Source organism: Sander vitreus, chromosome 9, assembly GCF_031162955.1.
Source record: "Sander vitreus isolate 19-12246 chromosome 9, sanVit1, whole genome shotgun sequence".
Classification (NCBI taxonomy): Eukaryota; Metazoa; Chordata; class Actinopteri; order Perciformes; family Percidae; genus Sander; species Sander vitreus.
Genome location: NC_135863.1, coordinates 24,815,906 through 24,840,200, shown reverse-complemented (window position 1 = coordinate 24,840,200; position 24,295 = coordinate 24,815,906). Strand labels below are relative to the sequence as shown.

Here is a 24,295-nt window from a genome sequence, read left to right as displayed (position 1 = left end):
AATATCCAGTGAAAACAAAAAAAAGAGTTATTCACAAAATGGAGACAAAAATATATCCAGATATATCTGGATTTGTGTGCCATCAGGGTATTCATTTCCGTTTAAATTTATATAAACACTACTGTATTCCAACTGCATTTTTTGGCTTTGAATACAGAATACTAGAGCATTATTAGATGCTCACTAATACCGTAGATAATAAAATCCTACAAGAAGAGGAAAAAGAAAACGTCAATAAAGCTGATCCCAATGTAGAGGATACAAATTCTGCCTTTTTTTGGTATCAAAGTATGTAAATGCTGATATCTCATGAGGACTATTGTAATCATGTATACATGTTGGACCACATACTATACTGTACATACGACAAAGGTCACAAATTTAATTTCCCATTTTGGATTGGTTTGTGTTGATGGATGTGGTGTTTTTATTCATTTTAAAACTTAAATTTAAAAAGTGATGGGACTCTTGAATACTGAGAATACAAACACTAGTTCTCTTTCAAATATTCTGCCTAATGTTATCAGAGCCTGTTCTCTAACAGCTAAGAGATAAGTAACCTCAAGTTTCTTTCAGCACTGACTGTATATAGAATTATTTATGCCACAATCCCAAGCATTCAATGGGACATTTTGAGCACAGAAAATTATTGTTTTGCCTGCACAACCTTTTTTTAAAAGAAAAAAAAGAAAAAGTAAAGAAATTCTTATCATGTAAAGAATTATTTAATTTGAGCATCTAATATTATAATTTTCTGTAATCTGTGCACAAAATGTCACATCATGCTTTCAGGATTGTCACACAAATATAATTCCATGAAAGAAACAGGAATTCAGAGAAAATTCATGCAATTTGTTCAATCCCAACAACATGGTACCTTAAAATATGAATTACAATTTTTGTTTTGGATTTGGTTATCAGCAGTATTTGGCTATATTGATCTCACTGATACACACTGACTATGTCTGATCATGTACACTCTCTTTCTTATATGACTCCTATAGTTAAATCCTAAAATTGTTTTCTCTTCGACATTTACAAATGTTACCTTTTGAGTTCAATCATTAGGTATTATTGTGCTTTAATACATATTGACGTGCCATAATTGCTGCTAATGTTGTCATCGATTTAGTGTTTCAGGTCAATTGTTCTGAAGATTAACTCTTGCTTGCGTAGAAATTGTGAATTCTTTGCATTACTGTACTGCATAATAAAATATATAATGCCTTGTATGTCGTTGTAGAAGTTCTGAATTGAAACTTTATATATCAAGGCTGAATACTTGGATATTACCTGACTAATATGACTGGACTAACATAATAATACTTCACAATGTATGGCATCAAAAATAGAAGGACATTACATAAAAAACATTATCAAAATTCACCTCCAGGGTTGAACTTTGGCACAATAGATGCTGTGAACACAGAGGTGTTATGACAGGGCATGATGTGTTGTACAATAAAATTCCAATAATTATAAAAATTTGTAAAACCGAAGCATTTGAAATTATGTTTTCTCTGTTGTTATTTCGAATAGAGGTAGTGTGGAAGCATTTCAGTTTACAAGACGTGGGGCATTATGCTGCTAACTGTGTGCCTACTGTGTGAATATATAATGTAAGAGAAATACAAAGAGGCAACATGGACATCAAGTGGAAACTGTACAAACTGTGGAAGTGTGGATATGAGTCCCCTATGCAGGCTGCTAACGGTGCTGCAGTAGTCCAGATAGGAGAAGTTAAATATTTGTCCGTAAATGTCATCCCCCATCCCAACTGTGTCCTGCCGTGTGACTACATACAGTACGTCACATGTAGTCCCGATGTGGTTTGACCTTAGGTTTTGGGAGATGTGGTTGGGGGTGCAGTAGTGGAAGAAATTGGAAGCAGAGGACGGAGGAGTGACGGGGGGTCGAGGATCAGTTGGAGGTGTCAGAGTGAACGCTTCCGGGTCCTTCTGTGGGTGAAGTCACTGATGAGGGGGTCGGAGCATCCTGCCAGCCACCGTTTGCCTGAGAGAAAAAAGGAAAGAAACAGTAGGGGGGAGGGGGTGTCTGTTACTTTCATATTCATTACTCAATGCAGCTAGGTCAAACACAGTGAGGTACAACGAATGAAAGTCCTGAGGGCAAGGTAGTGTATGAGCACAGCATGGAAGTCTGGGATACTTTTAGCTATTCACCACACAGTCGCACATAGCCTTAAGCCAAATTGTCTCCTGGATTGAAGAAAAAAAATAACCTAGCTTAAATTACAGCTAATAATTCCGAATAAGACTGACATAAACAAATAGAAAATCATGTTTTCACCGAAGCAGAAATAGAGTGAATTACAGTCTCTCTCCCATCATACACTGCACACTCAAATCAATATAATGAAAAAAATACACAGAAATGCATTTGAAGAAAAAATCCTGTACAGCTTTTCTTCTGTCAGAAAACAAGTATAATCAACATCATATACACTAATTATGACGCTGACAGCAGGAAGTAACATACAATAAGAGCTATGGAGGGCCTATCTACTACCAGAGACAGGCCTGTAAAAGAGCATTTCGGATATTAATAGTAGGCTTTAAAGCCATCAGAAAAACTGGAAATGGTCCTCGACAGCCTTTCATTTCAAAGCCTGTTATTTCAGACGACAGACAGTAGTATGTAATCAAAAGTAGAGGGATCAGATTGTAGAATGTCTGACTTGGGTGGCTCTCTGCCTGTATCAAAATTGTAGGCTAATTACAGTTGTAATCATCCACAGCATTCAGTCATTATCCAATCTTTTTTTATTTCAGATAAGATATTTCCTTTAACTCTCTCAACATTTGTGCCACTCTTCAGTCATCTTCAAAATCTTCAGATGGTTGAAAAACTACAGGGTTACAGGGTATATGTATATGTATCTAATAAACAACATATATACAACAGAATTTTTCTGTTCCGGTGTTGAGACTCAACATGGGGGTTGTAGGAGACTTCTAAGGCGATGTATTGGCGTTTTTAGATATATATTTTATGTTGGAAAAACAAAGGTGAAATAAACCCTTTAAAATGTATAATTTCTATAGTATAATCTATTTGGAGCTCTACTGTGCTCTAAATTTTGGGACCTAGAACAAGCCAGAAAAGCTTGAGAACATGATGACATATAGCGTTCACCGTACAACTTTGACAGAAAATACCAATTAGAAAAATTATTTTTATCAAACAAAACCGAGGAGCACATATTTTAGTAAACAGGCGAGTGAAGAGCCAATATTCGTTAACTTGCCTTAGCTACATAAATCACAGGCAAACAGCCTGGCAGACAGATATCCCGCTCTTACATTATGCATTGCAGGGCTTCTTTACAGGGTATAAAAGTGAATAACACAGCATATTGTGGCAGTGTAAGATGTGGTAGAGCAAGCAGGCGTCCAAGGAGAACCATATCTGTGAGGTCAAAGGACTGAGAAAGAACAGGGCCTGAATACATTAGCGGCCTCGCAGGGTTAGCACAGCTGGCTGTGGGATGCACTCGAAGCAGCCAGGAAGCCTATTTGAATAAACATACATGTTTTTATACGGGAGACATTTCATCTGATTATCATATGGCCACTGAGGCACGACGACGACAGTGGAGGAACCCAGCCGCGGCTGTGACCGTCCTCGTCCTCTCAGCGCGGCTCGCTGTCAGGGCCATTAGTGTGGCAGGAACATGATCTGAGCAATGCGCTTGGATTGCTGTCCCAAGTCCACACTCTGCTCTCCTTGTGTCTGTCTTATCGATTTTCCCCTTTACGACACAGCTTGTCGCTGTGAATTTCCCTACTCTTTGCAGCCGCCAGCGAGCAAACCCCCAACCCCCCCTTCACAACCCCCACTTCTACCCCGAACTCTGCTGCAAAATAACACAAACATGAGGGGAACACACCCCTATGGCACATGAGGAGTTGTTTCCAGTGGCGTAGGGTTTTATTTTTAGCAAGACAGCGTCGTTGTCTTGGGAAGATTTTATGGGAGCTTCTGGCCCTGGGGCTGCTAATCACGGGTCAGGTGGTCTAAGGGATTTGAAGTTCAGTGCAGGAGGTGTCACCTGTTTGTGCAGTTCGCTCACGGCTGACTGTACGTGGCTGCAGGTGCTACACCAGACCTGATCCAACATGACAGGCTCAGACGGCGGCTCTGCATGTGTGTGCTGACCACACGCCTGTGTACGCTGGGCAGCGTGCTGCCCGTGGCGTGAGCGATACAGAAGCAATCAACTAGGTGACCATGGAACAGAGACAAGTCCTACTAAGTGCCATTCTGAGCCCTATGGCTTTGAAATAATTGATAGGGAGAGAAAGAAAGAAAGAAAAACATCCTTACATTAATGCCCTGCGGACTGTACATCTGGTTGGCTGTGAGTCCTTCACTGTATCCTCCTGTCTGACTGATAACATGGCGAAGGGTATCCACCTGAAACATTCCGAAACAACAAACAAAGCAAGGTCAGAGTCAACTCAAGAAAGGCACAAGAGAAAAGAGAGAGGGATGACAAGAACAAGAGTACACTGCTGTAAGTATATCCTTGGAGACAATAAGGTCCAATCAAACAGAAAGGAAATTTAGGTTAAAAAACGTTTGCTTTTTGTTTGTTTAACTAAAACCTATTCACAATATTCTGTCCTTGAGACTGTGAAGAAGCTCTATATTGGAGCCAGTATAAGCCTAGTCCTTTTTCACAACAGAAATTTGAACTTGCCATAGCATGAAAACCTGGTATAAATAATAACTTAGGTTTTGTTCCATTTAGGTCCCAGTAAACTGTTGGGTTAGTGCCCCTTTGGAGATGTACAAGTACTGCAATGGGGTATGCATGACCAGGGTAAAACATACTGGTTGTGGAAATGAAGTTGAATCTATCTATTTCATGTGGGAGCAATACACAAACAAGAGTGCTTTCATGCATGCAAGGCGTACAATATTTAGGTTAGCAAGATATTTTCAGACAGCAAAATGAAATATTAAGTAAAATTCTGCATTCACGCAATGTTGGAATGGGAAAAACAAGAAAACCTGCCATTATTCCGACTTGGGATTGCTCACGCACTGTTCCAAGATGGTTATCACCATTGCTAGCCTTGCAGTCACACCATATTCAGTAAATAGGCTACATTTGATCAATGTGTTACATTTGTAGCAGTTTGTTAACAAGTAAAACCAAATGCTAAAGAAATGTGTATAGCACCTTTATAACCAGCTATTTCGAGTTAAGTCATGACAATACTTGGATATGATACATTAGTCTTATTAATGATAATAGTTACACCTGTGCCTGACAAGTGAAAATGTCTATTGGGAAGTGAGGTGGGTCTGCCCCTGTCTGCTGTGCAGCTCGTGGCCCTACCTGTGACTGCACGTTGGCTCCCACCTGAGCCCCCTGGTACGAGTCCCCATTGAGAGACTGCACACTCATGAACAAGTCCCCGGAGTTTGACATGTTAAAAGAGCCAGCAGAACCTGAAAGGAGAGAGGGAGCAGTCGCATCACAGAGAGACAGAGTGCAAGCAGGGAAAGCAAGTTAGCCAGTCCAGGCAGCAGCCTGGATGAGCAGCATGCAGAGGTTAGCTAGCAGCCAGTCAGGCTCTGTTAAATGCAAGGAATGGAGCCATAGAGGAAACTAATGGACACATGAGGACAGAAGAGATACAGCTGTAACCCAGAAGTGTTCGTCCAAGTTAGTATAAGCCTTTACCTCAAAACATAGAAATAAGTAATAAGTAATGTTTATATTAGTGTTCATAAGAGGTTATTCATGGCAAAGTTACAACTAGTACAAATAATTGAAAAAACAGTCCAAATGACCTTCTTACTGTCTACCCAAGGTCAAATTATCAATATAATTTTATTTCAGGGTTAAGTACAGAAGTAGGCTCAGGATGCGTTTAGCTTAGCTTAGTGTAAATACTTGGGGTTGCTAGCCAAAATGCACCTTCCAACAAACTTGTGGGACTTTTGAATTTATTTGGTGACAACTTGGTTAAACAGGAAACAACAGATTTGGAGTGGTTTAAGAGTATATTTGTTCACTTTTTAAAGAAACTAAGTTAGTTGTTTGCATCAGCTTCCCATACTTCTATGCTAGGCTAAACAAGTTTCCTGTTCTGACTCCTGGTAACACGGCGAGTTTCTCAAAATAATGAACTGTAGCTTTAAAAGATAAGGCTAGCAATATAAATTTTTTTTTGTCAACAAGTCTCATAAAAAGACCAAAATTAATTTAATAATTAAACTAATAAATGTCATAAATGTTTTTCATAAATATGTTTCAGTTTTTAAAAGATTTAGTAATTTCCTAAAACAGTGGGGCGTTGTAGTTTTTTGCACCCAAACAAAAGAAAATTGTGTATATTTGGGGGACTATTACGGATAATTAGTATTTACCAGAGATGGGAGTAAGTCACACATGGGCAAGTCACAAGTAAGTCTCAAGTCTTAACCTTCAAGTCTCAAGCAAGTCTAAGTAATTTTTTGTGACAATCAAGCAAGTCAAGTCAAGTCAAGTCATAGCTTTGGTCAAGCTAGTCAAGTCAAGTCATACAAAACTTTCCATTTTTAAACATGCACAAGACAATGGTTATGAACTGCTGGAGTTTTATTTGCATTTTTTCCTACTCAATATTCAAAAGGCATTGCGTCCAAGCCACATACATCTGAACAGTTTAAATTTATACAGATAAAAGCACAGCCTAAAACTGATATTAGGCCAACAATAAATCAACATACATATTTGTTCAATATGCCTCAAACATGACATCAAATCATGAAATTCATTCAAACAATTCAAGTATAATGGTTTCTAGTCAAATAATATTCTTCAAACATGCCTCACTTTTATGGGACAGAAACACATCCTTTAACCTTTCCTTCTCTTAAAGAGTTTAAGAGTAGCTGAATCCCACCACCTTTGCGTAATTTGGAGAGATTGACTGAGTGTATGTATCACATGGAATGGATAGCATATGTTAATATTTGTCAGTGTATTTGTGAGTGAATGTGTGCGTGTGAGAGAGAGAGAGTGAGTGAAAAGTTATTAATATTGGTGAGTGAATGTGTGTATGTGCATGTGCGTGTGTGTGAGAGTGTGTTGGGTGTGCATGTGTGACTAGCTTTATTCACATACTTACGTCTGTGTGTGTGTGTGAGAGAGAGAGAGAGAGAGAGAGAGAGAGAGAGTGCAGTTTGTGTTGTGTGTAATATGTACGTATGTGTGTCCCTAGTTTTATTCGCTCTTACCGCCACCTTGAACAAAGAGGGGAGGGTGTGTGTCATGGCCCAAAACTGAAGGGAGTTCTGTCCATCACAAACGTTCATAATGGTTCAGCTGAATATGGGGACTGGAACCCGAATCTGTCCCGATTTGAAGTGTCTGATGAAATTCGTCGTGGTGGTGTTTCTTCTTTGCCTGGTCAAATGTGTAATCCTTATAGCCAAACTTTATTATTTTCGGTGCAGAGGGATCCATGACATTAAGTTACTAGCTGTAGCAAGTCTCGTTTACTGCAGGTCTGCTGCCGAGTGCCGCGTCATCATATCAGCGGGTTCCCGCGCATGCAATACCACTAAAATCGTAAAGTTAACTCCTCCTCAATATCAGAGGGGAAATATATATATTTATTAAACAGAAAATCAAGTCATTTCAAGTCATTTGACTCAAGTCTAAGTCAAGTCTCAAGTCATGAATATCAAGTCAAAGTCAAGTCGAGTCTTTTATGAATGTTTCAAGCAAGTCCTAAAATTTGCGACTCGAGTCTAACTCGAGTCAAGTCATGTGACTCGAGTCCCCCATGTCTGGTATTTAAAAGTGATTCATGCGAGATTGACTCAAAGAATACAGTGGCCATGCTCATGGTAATGCACCATGTCTCCTAAAAATTAAGTTCCCAAAGAAATACAACTAAACTGCATTCTTAATTACGTTTTAAGGGAAACATATTTTATTTCAACACATGGTTAACGTTGTGAATAGGGCTGGGCAATTTGGCCTATAAATAATATTGCGATATTTTTAGTGAACAAAGATGGGCAAAGAGAGTCGGGCTAAGGGCTAGGCTAAAGCTAACTCTTTATCGGCTATCACTACCCAGCATGTTCCTTGTCAATGTACGGTCTCTGGAGAACTAAATGGATGAATTGTGATTGCAGATCACCACTCATGAATGGATTATGGACTGCAGCATCATGATTTTCATGGAAACATGGCTCATATACCGTATACCATATCGTAGTAATTTACTTTAATTTACTTTACATCCTACGTAGAACAAGCTGCGATACATTGAGTAGCCTATATTTTATATATCGCTCACCCCTGTTGTGAATTTAAACAAAACTACTTGGTCAGGTTTATTATTTTGTTTAATTGTTGGTTTTGTCTTTTTATGTGATTTGTTGACAATAAGAAAGAAGGACAGAATATCACCAGACTAATCCTTTGTATGTCAGTACAGCAGAACATAATAAATACAAAGTTAAATAGCATGAAGCATATGATTAATTGAGATGAAGACAAAAGGACAGTAAGCATAAGTAGAGGCATGGGGCTCAGGTTGGCTTATCTCTGACACAGCTTTGCTCTAGAGGGGTAGTTGCTCTTGTTAAGGTGAAACCTGTTCAATATAATAATGGTGCATTACCATGTGATAGGCATGTCCCTTGTACAAGAACTGCCTTTTTGTTAGTCCTAATTCTTTCATTTCTTACAAATCACCAGCACCAGCATTTAAATAGCCTCAGTCTAATATACTACAATAGTTGTTTAATTGTAGTAATGCACAGAGAGGAGGTACATGTCTACTAGCTGAGCAGAGCCAGGGACTTCCTGTCTCACCTGCAGAGTTTGGAGTTGAGGGTGAATTTGCTTGGCTTCCATGTGAGGATGCATTAGCCGCATTCACGGCAGTTCTCGCAGCGTACATGTTGGCTTCTTCTTGGAACTTACCAATGTTTTTCTTGTATCTGATTCTTTTATTCCCAAACCAGTTGGAAACCTGAGCAGACAAACAAGAGAATGTAGTTTAATGCTCATGACATCTTAACATCCAGAGCCTCTCCACATTTGAGGGCAAGCATTCAGAGATATTAGGGTAGTCTTTAGCTTGCATTGCCTTAATGGCATGTGTTACACTGCAGAGAGCCTTTGTCAAAGGTAGGGACTACATAGACTGGTGCTGTGAATCCACATTAGTGCCAGAATGGAATGATTGCCAATAACAGTCTCATTATGTCACCATGACTGCAGCTATCATCAGAACTCACGCAAGCACCAATCAGTCAACATCCGCTAACACCCATTACTGCTAATGGACTCCCAGATGAAGCGAGGGGGGTAATCCCAGTGCTAATGATAAACAACATTAAAATGAAAACCAAATCAATCCTGCAAAGTTTCCAATACACAGAGTAGGTAAACATTCTCCTTTATTATGGCCAAGAAACGGAAACTCTACAAATCATTCAGCCGCTGAGCAGCTTCCACAATCAGGCCCGGATGCATCTTCAAATCATTTGCTAGAAATTAATGAAACCAATTGAGAAAACAATCCATTCCCAAATGATGGATCCAAAACACAAACTGCTGTTTACCTTGGCGTTGCTTTCCTTATTATCAATTCTCACAGGTTGAAACAACTTGAGTGCTAGAATGCAAAGATGAAAAAAACAAGGTGCCTAAATATTTGACTCTTTTTGCTTGTCAGCAGCATTGGCACAAACATTACAAGTGTCTTTAGATGTTTGGCCAGTTACTGTAAGATTTATAGTAAATCATCATTGTACTTTACATGCCTCAAATGACTGCAGTGCTAATTTTCAGAGGATAAAGGTCTTAGATGAATGAATTAATAGTTTTGTCAAATGTTTTGACTTGGTTTGATGAGTAGCCAAACACATTAATTTTATAATCATATCAAAGAAAGGAAAATAACGTTTTAATATCAATTATTAAAAGAAGTTATTAAAACTATATTCATTGTGTCACAGATAACAGAAGTACTTTTACCCACTCTGGATTTTGTATATTTTGTCTATTATAAGAAAAATATATGATTATATAATAACTATGACAGCAGTGTTGTCTTTAGCGTGCGATACTTCAATAGCAACAAAGAGTCAGTAGTCAAAAATAGCTTTGTCTGGTTTGAATTACAAGACAACAAACTTATGACATGGCATATTTATACTGTAAGTCCTTTGTTGTCTCAATGAAAGGTACTGCTAAAAGATTAGAGGAGCTGTCTGTACTCATGACAGTCAGAAAACGTATTATTAGGTTACTTGGCAAGATGCTCACAGCTGTTTCATATTGTAAATCGTGTTTGTCTCACTCTTCTATGTATAGTAGTTTTCCTACAGGTGGTGTGGTTTAGAATACTCTGATCTGTGGTGTACCTGGGCAACTGTGATGGCACACTTCTTTGCCAGCTCTTCTTTAGCCTCCTCGCTGGGGTAGGGGTTACTGAGGTGTGAGTAAAAATACTCGTTCAGGATCTCTGTTGCCTGCTTGTTGAAGTTTCGTCTTTTCCGTCTGCAGAAAGAACATTGGAAGTAAAAACAGAAATTTAGACCAATTTACGTTAACCACAACAGCATAGAATCGATCACGGTGTGCATTGCTTTCAAATACCATTGCTGTCTTTTTTGATACTACTGCTAGGAGTCACTAAAGTCTTTAAACTTAATTTTAACCAGAAATGATAAAAATGCCTTTGCAGAATAGAGTATCATCTACACTCTATTTTTTACTAACTTGAACCTAGCGTTCAAGATGTTAGCTTGATAGGAGTCTGGATCAACGGAAGTACATTGCCAGGATAAGCCTGACAAGCAAAGCTTGTCCTGGCTTGCCCCTCCCTTACGGGAGACAACAAGAACAACCTACGAGCTTGCAAACTAACTTAACACACCGAAAAAGAGAGGTCTGGCAATGCGAGACTAGGCAATTCGTGACTAGTTTGATAGTATACTGGTCTTCTAATAATGTGGTCTCTTTAGGTCTCCCAGGTCTTGCGTTGGATAAATATTACTATTTTGAAAACCTCTAGAAACTTTCAATTTAGCTGCAGTTTTGCTCTGACACACTTTGTCAGGACCCAAGAAGAACAATTTGGCCCAGAACTGCTTTCCTACAGCTCTGTTGAGCAACTGAAAAAAGAATTGGCAGTGGCAATAATACTCCATAGAGAGCCAATATAATCTACTTAAAATCTATTAGTTGTTCAAAAACGAAAACAATTAATAATATTTAAGTCAAATAAAAAAAAAAAACTTTATTAGCAATATATGCCAATTAGATAATCAAATATCATTGCAAAGAATGTACTGAGTAAACATTTAATAAATGATGAAAACAACAAGCTATTGGTGGTGCTGGGTATACTGAACGAAATGCATCTGGATCACAAAGTACTAAAAAGTGAAGTTCATCAGGTTGGCATCAAATGTCTGGTCAGATTTGTAGTCTTTTTTTTTCTTATTCTTTCATCAGATAGTTCCAAATTTAATAATACCTAACAATTTAGCTAATTTTAGATTGAGAGATATGTTTTATGCATTTTAAGTTCTTGTACCTTGTGGTTTGAGGTTAGACAACATAATTTAGTTTCTTTTGTTAAACAAAATGGGTTTTATATATATATATATATATATATATATATATATATATATATATATATATATATATATATATATATATATATATATATATATATTACTTCAAATTATTTAGGCCTGCAAACCTTTTTTGGCCACTTGGGGCAGCACAACAAGCTGTAAACACATTATTGACATATGAAGTTGTTGTGCTAAACATGTTCGCACACCGTTGTTTATTTACACATCCGGCAGACATATAACAACATTTGAAATTGTGTTTCTGGCCACTTGATTAAAGTACAACATTCACTGAGGCAAGGTTATAATCGTTAACGAAAACGAACGAAATAACAAAAACTAGGTGGGAAAAACGATAACTAAACTAAAACTGTAATGTCTGTTTGCAAAACTAACTAAAATAAAATAAAATTATCGAGTGAATGTCCTTAGTTTTCGTCTTTGTCGATGTCTTTCATAGAGCAAATAACGTTACCAACCATGACATTTCCCGTAAACATGTATAGTTTCCGACTGGGAATCCAGAAATTCCGAACACTATAGGAGGGCTTTCACCGGCGACCCGATAGCTGCTGGTTAGGAAGCGTGTGTTCATATGTGGATTCATACTGGGATGTCTACACAACTGTGTGAGTCGATTGACTTCAAAAGGTTCGCCACTTTACTCGAACCAAAGTTCAAAACACCTGTTCATGTCTTCTTTAGTCTGTTGGCTATTTAGGTTTTTTTCCTGGAACACGTCACTTACACATTTTGCACTTGCTGCAGCATCTTGTGTAGACTGTTTACATATTTATGACCATATGAAGGCTACATTTTATGTACTTGTGTTATTGTTGAATACATTGTGAATACATATTTCTAAAATTGTATAATGTTTTTGTTGAGTTATTATTACACAATACCTTTTCTGACCTTGAATCCTTGAGACCTTGAATCCCCCCAACAAATAACCCATATTACAAAAAAACTGCTTTAAAAACTAACTAAAACTAAACTGAATTTGAAAACAAAAAGTCAAAACGAAATAAACATAAAAAACTAATGAAAAATGCAAAACTATAATAACCTTGCACTGAGGGAACTGTCAGCTCATTAACCCCCAAATGCTCCACTATGTTCGCCAACTAGTTGCTAACTGTGTCTGTCTGCTGTTTGGTGCTGGACACGTAGTGTACAGTGGGTTTATCAGAGCTTTTTGCTGAAAACAGCTGCCTGCTGAGTCTGGAAACAAGGTTGATAAGAGCTGTGAGACTGAACCAAAACAGGAAAGTTGCGGCTTGTAAAACCAAAACATTGAGCTGAAAGATGCTAAAAAGTTCCGTATACAGCTAAATCAGGTGCAGTCAGGTGATAATTCATCAGTTCAGTTCATCACTGAGTGACCCTTTTCACATCATACATGTCATTTGATCCATTGTTAATATTAACATATTAGCTTTAAAGCAAGCATCAAAACAGTATTGTTTTCAACTTCAAAGATAAAGAATAACTGTGTCTAATAGTACATACATCTTAGTATCCCAGCATACTAAAAAAACATTGCAGCACATAAACCTGTAAAATCCCCCCCCACACACACACAAAAGCAGACAGATATCACATGCTGATGCCCATTAGTTGACTGACCTCTATCTCCTGCACTTATCAGGTCATGTCTGTATGTGCCACATCTAAAGAGGGCTTTACATAAGCTGCAGGGGAACCCTGTAAAATCTCTATGCATGTATCCACCGGTGAGGAGATTTGTGCTAAAATCTCTGTCCTGTACTCCGAAGCCTGCTTGAGAATATGTAAATGTGCACAGCATGAGCTCCAGCAGCCAGTAGATTAATCAGCGGCGCCGAGCATGGCAGTGCCTCTCAACCAGTGAAAGCTTTCCTCTTACTTCCCCTTCCCCTCTGCACCACCACAATCATTTGCAAGAGAATAGATAGGCAGCTTTGTAAGGGAGCACATGCCTCATTTAAATGTTATGCCTCCAACTCAGACTTTGAGTGACATTTATCCTTGGAAAAATGTATGCAAATCCAAAGCACGCATCCAAGGGAACAAGCGATTACATTAAAAAAGGGAAACAGCGTCATGGAGCACGCAGGAAACTGTTATTGGCCGGTGTTGCTGGGTATGCTGGTCCAAATGGCATCCATAGATGCAAACCAGTCCAGTGTGTGTGGTAAGCATCAAAATAGCATGTCTTACAGCATGTTTATTGCATGATAGGCCTCCTACATCAGCTATTCATATGGATACCAGGCTGAGCAGGAAGCACACAATGATTTGCATTGTTGTTAAGTTGGGAGGTTATTTGCAGCATGGAGCGTGGTGCGTATGGCAATGTGCACACACACATATTGTATACAAAGATACACACCTGGCATCGAGGAAGCGGGAGCGCAGGATCATGACAGCCTCGCAGGTGCTCTGCTTGAGCTGCATCTGGATGGAGCTGAACTTGCGGTGGATGATGTTCACCATACGCTCGATCTCTTTGGGCGAAATTGGCCGTGTGCGTGACTGCTCACGCAACAGGTTCATCACGTGGGTGGTGAACTCGTTACATGCCTGTGAGGACACACACACACACACACACACACACACACACACACACACACACACACACACACACACAAACTCTGAATAAGACTTTAATTTGTCAGTGTGGCTATATTAAATTCACCACTGTAGAAACACCCACTTGCACACACTTAAAAGTCACAGATGAAGTAATCCAATTCTTTGCTTAATTTAATTCTGGGGCAAGCTTTTCACAGAGCCAAGGAGGAATATAGGCACTGATATATTTCATATTTAACATAAGCGGTGATGGCAGTGTGTTAAGAGGAACCAATGACAGCTGTTCCCCTCTCAGAAACACACTTTCACAGCATAGCCACCCTGAGAGACGAACATGGCACGTTTCATTCATCCCCCTGAGTGACGCATGAATCTGCCACGATATTACACACCGACTGTGCGTCTCTTACTGTCTCCTCTTCTTTATTTCTTCTTCTACTGTCGATCTCTCTCTGGATTTAGCTGTGTCAGGCTTTGTCTGTGTCTCACATTCATTTGAAAGGTATGCTATTGAAATGAATGCATTGGTTATCAAGGCAATGAGAGGAAATCATCCCCCCTCCAGAACAGCTGTTCAAGACTTGACTTGGGATACACACAGAGACCCACAACATACTACATATGCTGGACTATTCTGGGCTGTGAACATAATCTAAAGGGAATTCTTACTGAGAGTGATATTTATTGAGGAACCATTTGAATCTACAATGGTTGCCACCCGATTTAAGAGTAAAGAGTAAAAGCCTGTATTAAAAAGAGCAAAAGAAAAGTGGGAAGATGGACCAGCTCAGAAATTATATAAACAGTCTGTAAAATGTATGTTAACACAGCCATTAACTGACTTTGTATTTAATGTGTTATGACTGCATCTTTTGGTTGTTTACCAGAGGGTGTACAGAGCAAAAAAAGTATTGGATGTTTTCCAATACTTTTTTGTCAGTGAAAGTGAAAAATGACCATCCCAAAGTGCCAGGACATCATCAACTGTCTTGTTTTGTCCTATTAGTAGTCCAACACTTTAAAATACTCACTTTACTATCAAATAAGACAAAAAATAGCTGCAAATCCTCACAAATTAGTAGCTGGAACTAGGGAACTTTCTGTGTTTTTACTTGAAAAATAAAACGATTATCAAAATAGTTGCTGATTACTGTTGATCGACTAATTGAATAATTGTTTCAGCTATAAATACATGGCTTTCATTCCAAAGAGTGCATCCACACTTGTGCCCTAATGGTTAACCATATAGCCAAGAACCATAAAGTGATGCAGTAAAATCCATTTATGTATTAAAGGGACTGTCAAGGTAAGTCTACTGTTAACTTTATTTTAATTTAATTTTGTTTTCCTCACTATCAACTGATGCTTATTTTGAACAATGTTTTTATTGTTTTTTTCAGGACTACAATAACACAATTATTAACAACGACCTATCCCACAACAAATTCTCTCTTCCTGCCATATTACAAAAGCCAAAAAAACAAAAAGGAAACTATATGACTGTATCATATGCAACTTCCAACGAAGCTACGATACGCACAAATACAAAAATAAACAAGAACTGTAATTCTGCTATTACCCTCCAAGACATGCCACTTATTTAATTTTAGACCTTCTGTCCCACATTTTCCCTCTGTAGAAGCTCCCCTATGTCTCCTTTTTTTTAAAATATAAATTGTTCAAATGGTTTCCAGATTTTCTCATACACCCTAATTAGTTTTTTAGTATATACGTTAATCTCTCCATGGACATACATTGTTAAAGGCTAGTACCACTTATACCTCTTTCACACCACTGACCAGGGTTGGGCCAGAGTTGTCTGATCAGTGTTCAACACGTCATATTCAGTGAACAGCTATCTTGTCACATATTCAAGTCCATCTGTATAGAGCTCAACAGTGTGGTTCTGGAAGTAAAAATCCCATTGATTTTCTCCATAAGGATTTAGATTATCAGCCATAATGTCTAAACCATCCGAGGTAGACAGACCACGAGCTACGTGGTTGTGAAACGAAAGTTTCTGCTCCTGTAGAAGCTAGAAGTCTGTATGAAATCAACCTTGTTTTAAGAAAAAACATGTTTTATCTGTGATCTTATGGAGAAAAACTACACTACCCACAATCCTAAGCGTAACAGCAACATCTCTGATTGGTCCAACTCGCTGTTACCATAGAAACGTTTTCCTTACCGGAACGGCTAGAGCGAGCTTCTACCATTGAAGTCTATGATAGTTTCTGTACACGGTCTTGTACCTTTGCCTTTTTTGCCATTTTCAAAATGTTTTTTTGCGCTGAATCAAATGTTTTATGCTCACCATTCATCTCGTAGCTGGTTGGCTTGGTTCCAGACTTAAAACTCTATATATAAGCAATTTTCGAAACGTCAATGAAACAATTGAATGTGGAAAAACACTTCTGGAACCAGAGCCGTTAAACAAGTGGACGGTCACTCTATACCACAAGAACAAATATGTTTTGTAGCTACTTGAATTTATCATACAGTAGAAAGAGAGAAATAAAGCTTGTTTTGTGGTTGTTTCGCAGTGAGTAAGTTCTGAACCACAAATAAATAACCATCAAACACTTTTCAGATGATTTTGTGCACTGATTTCTCCTTCTCTGCATATTTATTGGAGCAGCTGGACAAGGAAGTAGGTTACTCTCGTATCGATGTATGACCATTTTAAGACGAGGGGAGGACATTTCTCTTTGTTTGATTTCATTAAAAGTAAAGTTGGGCTTTGCTGTTGGCTTCACGACTCAAAAAAAGACAAAGAGAAAAAAAAAGAGATTCACGCTACCCAGCAGGGGTGTCTCGGGTGTCTCGGGTGTCTCGGGTGTCTCGGGTGTCTCATGCGAGGGAGTAAAGGCCTTTTTACAGTCGCCGCAGCCGACATGTCGCGCGCCAATGTGACGTCAAAATGACGTAGATTTCGCTGGCGCGCCAGGATTTTTTTCAGAGGCGCACGACAAAGCGGAAACAGGAAGCATGGACGAGTTTCAGGGGAACCGGATGCCAGGACTCTCAGAGTGACTGCAAGTCTCTCTTGTAAACTTACTGGGTTAAGATGAGTTCTTTAATGGTGAATGAAAGGATTAATCCGACAAAGTAGGTCATCGAATCAAATCGAAACATTGACGTCAATGCTGCAGCCAGTTCTGCTGTTGTTTACCTTTTTCTTTTTCTTCTAGTCCGTAGAAATAGCAAAGTCAGTAGCCTTTCCTCATTAGCGCCACCTCTGTTCAGGAGAAGACTACCACTAGTGTCGCAACCACTACGCGCGAGTGTAGAAAACTGTAAACAGTTACGGTGCTCCCATGACGTCACATTTGCGCACGACAGGTCGGCTGCGGCGAGTATACCGGATGCTTAAGAGCGGCGGAGCCGAGAGAATTTAACTTAACCTTTCATACGTTTACGTTCTAACGCTGGGTTTTAAAACATCGTACCTCTCTGCAATAGTTGACTCGCAGGCAGACTAGTAAACATCCGGGCACTCACTGTCAGCGGTCTGTTTGGAAATTAATTGAACCGCTCTGCTCTGCTGTTGTTGAAGCTGCCTGTGAAAATCATAGTTTTATACAGTCTATGGTGATAACCCAGCATTAAGCACAGTGAGACGAAATGTATGTTGTTGTTTTTTCAAAGTGTGCAGCAACCATAGGTGGCGACCTGTGATGGCTGCCCCACTGTCCTTTTCAACCAATCACATAATTCGTCCTGTCCCGGCTGGTAGTGACCCAGGTTGTGCGCAATTCACATGGAAATCGACCCTATCGACCCTACCCTGATCCAACCCACCTCGCGACCTGGGTCGCGAAGCCGAGTAGATTGAAGGTTAACCATTCAAACACACAGTTAAACCTGGGTTTAACCCTGATTGAGCCATTGGTGTGAAAGGGGTATTATCCTGTGTGGTAGTTTATCTTTTTGGGCTCTGGAGAAGCTTTGCCAACAATAAGAATGTAACAATAGTAGTGCTCAATTAGTCAATGGACAGAAAATGATTCACCAACAATTAAAGCAAAAATGTCAAACATTTGCTGTTTTTGAGGATTTGCTGCTTTTCTTCATTTTCTCTGTCATTTGCACACTGAATATTTCTGGGTTTTGGACGGACAGACAAAACTAGCAGTTTAAGGATGTCATCTTGGGTTCTGGGAAATTGTGATGCGCATTTTATGTTACAATGTCACAAGGGTTAAGGCCTCTTTACAGTCGTCATTTCCGACCTGTCGCGCGACAATATGACGTCAAAATGACGTAGATCTCGCTGGCGCGCCAGGATTTAAAGTGCGCGACCAGAGGTCAGAGTATTCAAAGTGCTTCTCTTCGTCTAGTATAATGAACGCTTTAGTTGGCTCGAGCTTGGAGAGAAGAAAGACAGGCATTTACTTGGCAAGGAGGGTCTAATAAAAAGATGCAGATGGAGAAAAAAAGTCTTAAAGTGCTCATATTATGCTTTTTGGCTTTTTCCCTTTCCTTTATTGTGTTACATATCTTTTTTTCTATGCACGTTATAGGTTAACAAAGTGAAAACCCAAAGTCCTCCCCAAAGGGACTTACCATCTGCAACAGAAAATACTGTTCACAAACTGCTCCAAACAGCTCTATTGTAGTCCAGCCTTTACTTCCGTGACGAACGCTCGTCACTTTGTAACACACGTTATAATGCTCGCCTAGCTGCTAGCATGGCACGCCCTCATACTCTGCAACTGACTAGCTAGCAGTGCTTACCTAGCAGTAAACAGTGTTACAGCTTTCTCTCGCACTTTTATGTATGTGATATAGCCCTAAATAAAGATTACTATTACTATTATTATTACTATTAGTATTATTAATACAGTTGTAAGATCTGTTTTATTTTATTTATTAGAAGATCTGATGAAACGTCTGGTGTTGATCTATCCAGTCGGTCAGGTCTGCTTTTCTCACCTGTTCGTACTTCTCCAGCTCTGTATGGTAGATCTGTCTAATCTGGGTCAGTTTGGCCCTGTAGTCAGAGTGCTCTGCGGAATTGTCCGCCCCCACTCCTCCTGAAGCTGCTGCTGCAGCCGCTGCTGCCGCCGAGCCTCCGCCTTTTTCCGGACCGGATACGCCCTCTGCTAGCAGCATGTTGTCCAGGCGCATGAGTTGGGGATCTGGAGGCTCCTCCTCCTGGGCACCGCGGATACTGAGCACTACAATGACAAGGAAAAGTCAGAGGTCAGTCATAAAGGTCACACCTACAGTGGTGTGATGCACCGTAACAAGCTGTCAGCTGGAGAGCCTGACTGCACGGCTGACACCACTGAGCTGCACCCACATATCCACTAGCTCAGTGTGAGTGATGCAGTATGTTGTAGCAAAGAAAGACACACAAGCAGAGAGTGTTAGTGTTAAGTGTGCAGACATTGAAGGAGGGAGCTAAATACTTAAGCAACACTGCAGATACTAAAACTGATTGGTTTATCCTTTGTTAAATTACAATACCATGACATTAAACAGGAATTGACTTCCACAACTTCCTCCAGAGATGAAGCTCGACAACATTTTTAGAAATGAATGGTAATAACGAAGGAGCTCTGTGTGTGTTAAATAATAGAATAAAAAAAGCTTTCTGGTCTCCATGAGGATGCTCCGGCCTCCTCCACTTTATAAGCCAGATGGTTGATTCCCTAAAATTGGAAATCCAGTCATCCACCTCCCATATTAAAGGATGGCTGATTTAATTAGAGCTGCAACGATTAGTTAATTTAATCGATTATTTGATCCACAAAAAAATTATCAGCAACTATTTTGACAATCAATTAATCATTTAAGTCATGTTTCAAGCAAAAATGCCAAACACCTATTTCCAGTTGTACGGATTTACTCTGGTTTATATAATTGTAAATTGAATATCTTTGTGTTTTGGACAAAACAAGACCTGAAAATCTGAAGATGTCACCTTGGGCATTAGGAAGTTTTAGACACCAATCGATTAATTGATTAATCGCGAATACAATCGGCAGACTCATTTATAATGAAAATAATAGTTACAGCCCTAGATGTAATGAGTTGCAGTATTTAGGGTTGGCAAGTCAGATCATTTTTTATTTGTTCAGGAACTGACTACTGTGCTGCTGGGATCACTCCTATAATCCATTTTTTGTCTATTCTTTGTCCTTGTTTACATCTCCTTAAATATTAATTCCATAAATATTGCTATTATCATTACAGTTATTACTTTTATTATCTATTCTTTATGGAACTCCTCTAGCAGCAGAATCGTCATTTTTGTTTGGATAAAACCTTCTTTAATTGTATTAGTGGTAAAGTGGACACAATGTACAGTATACTTGTTACTTTATGTATATTAAATATACATGTAGATTTTATTGGCTGCACACAGTGGGAAGAGACAAAATAGACACCTAAAACAGCACAGTATACCGTGAGATTAATATGAAGTAAACTGATGTGATATGATGAAACAAAATGTTCCTCATCCTTATACTGTAACACAACACAATCAATGGTAATCTTGACATTCATCAACAATAATCTGGATGGGTACCTCTGCCTTCCACTAGAGGTCTCCCTTGCCATTCTTTAAAAGATTCAAGTCCCACCTTTCATTTTCTGAGTTGTAAAACATACCCAGGCTCTGAGTCTTCCTCCACCATCTGAGAACCATTCATTTCAATATAAAACACCTTCTCTTGTGTGGAGTGTGGTGCTGCTTGGTTCTAAATTGATGCCAGAGTGGACATCGAAAGTGCATCGTTGGTAGCCGGCATTACGATACAGGGCTTTGGCCACAGTGCCAACAGGAGCTGTGACTCTGTGACTAAATGCCCGCATGTGTCGATAGCCATTTAAAACGTTACCATTTGTCTCGTTGTCACTGAATGAGATGGGACGGGCAGGGAGCACTTAATTAGTTCAGAGACAATTGGAGTGCTTGGTGCATTAACATCCGACTGCTGTCCGGGTTGGTAGGCCTGGGCATGGGGTCACTGAGATGAGAATGAGGCCTGCTTTACTAGCAGAGGAAGAGGAGGGGGGTCCCTCAGTCACTCGGTCCCCCCTATCTTTAAGTGGACTGGAAATTCAAATATGGCAACTGTTGGCCAGTGGAAGAGGTCAGGGATTCAGGCCACAGTCTCAGCGGGTGGTAGATTGAGTGTGGGAGGAGTGTTGGAGGAGGGTAGATGGGGGGGCTCTTGGGATGGCAGGACTGTACAAACATCTTGTCTCATTACACAGACTCCTTCATCACTACTGTAATGTATGGATGAACTTGAAGGGGAAAATCTTGGATGACTTCACACCGACCTTACTTCTGCACCGCCACGACTGCAGCCACGTTATGACCCTTTCAAACCTGCTCCATCAGAAACTCTAAACCTGCCTGTCCGCTTTAGTTAATGTACATCAGCAGAGGGCCCCGTCGCTCCCCGGCTCCTGAACACTCACCGGTCAGGAGAGGCAGTTTTTCTCTAAAGTTCCCACTTCATAAATACCAGACTAAAGTGGGTGTTAAAATAAGAGCACACCACAATACCCCATGGAGGAAAATGAGCTGCACTTTCAGGAAGTAATTTTTAGTAGGAAAACAACTCATAGAAGTAAAGAAGACAAAAGAAAAATGTCAATTTTGACAAAGGCACACAATAAGAAGCTACATTTAGTATTCCAAGTGAGATTGACCATGAATGACGAGATTTAGAAGATCCTTTTAAATTTGGCCTATTGCTTTGGACAACTCACCTGACCCTGCAACTTGAGTACCTAGGTAGATAAAAAAAATTGTCAGGAAGCTCTTGTCAGATGTTTTCACCGAAAACCCAAGACCAGATTTCCTCCCTAACTCATAAAAAGTCTAGACTATCAAATGAAAATGGAAAACAAAAATTCCCTGTGTCCAAAAAAAAAACCTTTGAATCCCGTCTGCCAAATTCCAACTTAACATTCATGAAGTGTTTATTTTACTTGGCTGGAAGCACCTCCAACATCAGTCTTATAAGTGCGGCTGTTGCAGAATAAGGTCATTTCTTTGGAGATCTCTTGGAAGGCACTAGTAGGCCTTTTTTTTTTTAGAAAGATGGACTAAGAAAGGTCATGGCAAACAATCGATTACATTTAACAGCTGGGCATTATGCTTAAAATGAATAGGTAAAAGTGTTTTAAACTGACAATTAACACGAACTCCGACATGATCCCCAGGCCTTGCTTGTTGACACGTGTACCATTGCTAATCAGCCGCATATCAAATCCTCTCCTCATACGCAGCCCAGATCCCAGTTTCATTCTTGCTGCTGATCCAGCTGTCTGGGAAAGCATCTGTCAGGAGGGACCCAGGAAGGAACAATGCATTACGCCATGTTGGCTGTGTACTGTCATCCCTCATTGACAGCACATTGTCACACTTACACAGTGTCCTCTGAGCTGGGAACAAGCTAAGTAGCTGCTGCCTATAATATTAGCTCTTCCTGCCACCTCTTATCATATAATCTGATGGGAACCTGATCCAAGTGGGGTTAATGTGGATCTCACAAAAAGGACGCAACAGTGTTCATTTTTAATTTTAGCGACTAATTAGTTTGATTCTTATAATGATGACAGACATAATGGTAACAATCTCTTGTCTTGCGATGGGTAGTTTCCCTATGTTGAAAACCTGCAGACCTGGAGTGATGGAAGCAAATGATGAAATATTTATTCCACCCTAAACCTAAACGCATGATCAAAACCATGGAGGGATAATCTCAAACAAATAAAATTGCTTCCATAAAATTGGCTTTGCTGTGGGTCATAATTACACGACTCAGTAAGGGCCACTTTATTGGCTAATGGCAGGCTAATTGATTCATCCTAATGTTTTTCGAGCCTTGGGTCTGCTGGGCACTCCCTGTCCAATTGTACTGGTGAACTTACTTAGCCACCCGCAGACAAACATGGAAGGTTCTCCCAGGGATAAACAATTATCTATGTGTATGTGTGTCTGTGTGATTTGGACTCCCATCCCCCTCAGTGAACACACATTTTCTGTATGTCTCAAATGGATGCCATTTCCCTTTTGGAGGCATTTCAAAGATGGCTTGTTGTCAGACAATGCCTTATTCATCCCTCCTGTTTTTGACAAGCAATTCTCACGAGGTATGCACCAGGCTTTATTGCTTCACTTTATTATTTGAGTTAATAATTGCGTTAATAATAAAAACGTATAATTCTTACATTGGCTCTGATTGCTGATGAATTTACTTAAAGCAGGATTGTTAGTGTAATGTTGGCGGGAAACCTTTACATGTGTTTTACAGCAAAAAGGCATCCCTGCAAGGATGGATTAGGTCAGGATGGGTGTGCACTGGTCGGTGGTTTTACAACTCTGTGTACACACAGAAAGACAAAATGTCACTGACTGAGAAGACAAGAAAAGTAAACTAGAATGACAGAACATAACATTTATTTAACCCCACAATATCTGGCCTTTTACAAATCAAATCGATATTTAATAAAAATCCAGGGCAATTGGCTTTTGGAGAGGTAGATGTTTAACTGTCTGGTTGTGTATCTGAGAATATATAAGGGAAAAAGCTTATGGTCTTTGATGAAAAGCTCGGAATACCATGCTCAAAAATGATTTACGTCCCTATTTGGGGGAAAGTAGCTTGCCTAAACCCCCTTCTTCTCCCCCCTCGTTGCTTGTTTTCAGCAAGCACATGTTCCCCATATATTAGTCATTCGAGAAGATTGGCTTATGGCCTCAGATGAAGATGGGTGTGGGTATTAAAATATTAATTGAACTACTAGCAACAGAGATACATCATTTCAGAGCATCTCTGAGTTTTAGTTGAAAAAAGAACAGAGAATTAACTCTCATCTCTCTGAAGGAACCGTGGCAAAATAAAAGTGGGTTAGCAGCCTGGGGCTAGCATCATAACTAGCCTCTTTGGAGAAATCTTATTACTTGGTAAGGACACAGGTTCGTAATGGATTGTCACATCATCTCACCAGGGCAGTTGTGGCCTAAAGGTTATAGAATCGAGCTTGTGACCGGGAGGCCGTCGGTTCAATTGACAGACCGACAGGATAAAATCTGTGTGGGGAAAGTGAAAGAGCA

The 24,295-nt window shown here is 39.6% G+C and overlaps 1 protein-coding gene across 2 annotated transcripts in view; it reads right to left on the bottom strand.

The window, feature by feature from the left end:
- Positions 1-1,485: 1,485 nt before the first annotated feature.
- LOC144523696 (pre-B-cell leukemia transcription factor 1-like) overlaps positions 1,486-24,295 on the bottom strand; it is a 66,680-nt gene continuing 43,870 nt past the window's right edge. The window contains exons 3-9 of one of the 2 annotated variants that reach the window (XM_078259447.1): positions 19,144-19,388; positions 14,006-14,196; positions 10,411-10,546; positions 8,852-9,011; positions 5,369-5,481; positions 4,348-4,437; positions 1,486-2,013 (exon numbers count right to left, since the gene is read on the bottom strand). In XM_078259447.1, the coding sequence (XP_078115573.1) occupies positions 1,921-2,013; positions 4,348-4,437; positions 5,369-5,481; positions 8,852-9,011; positions 10,411-10,546; positions 14,006-14,196; positions 19,144-19,388 (1,028 nt within the window). In that variant the 3' untranslated portion in view covers positions 1,486-1,920. The remainder of the gene's footprint in view (positions 2,014-4,347; positions 4,438-5,368; positions 5,482-8,851; positions 9,012-10,410; positions 10,547-14,005; positions 14,197-19,143; positions 19,389-24,295) is intronic. The other variant, XM_078259448.1, reaches the window with a different exon arrangement.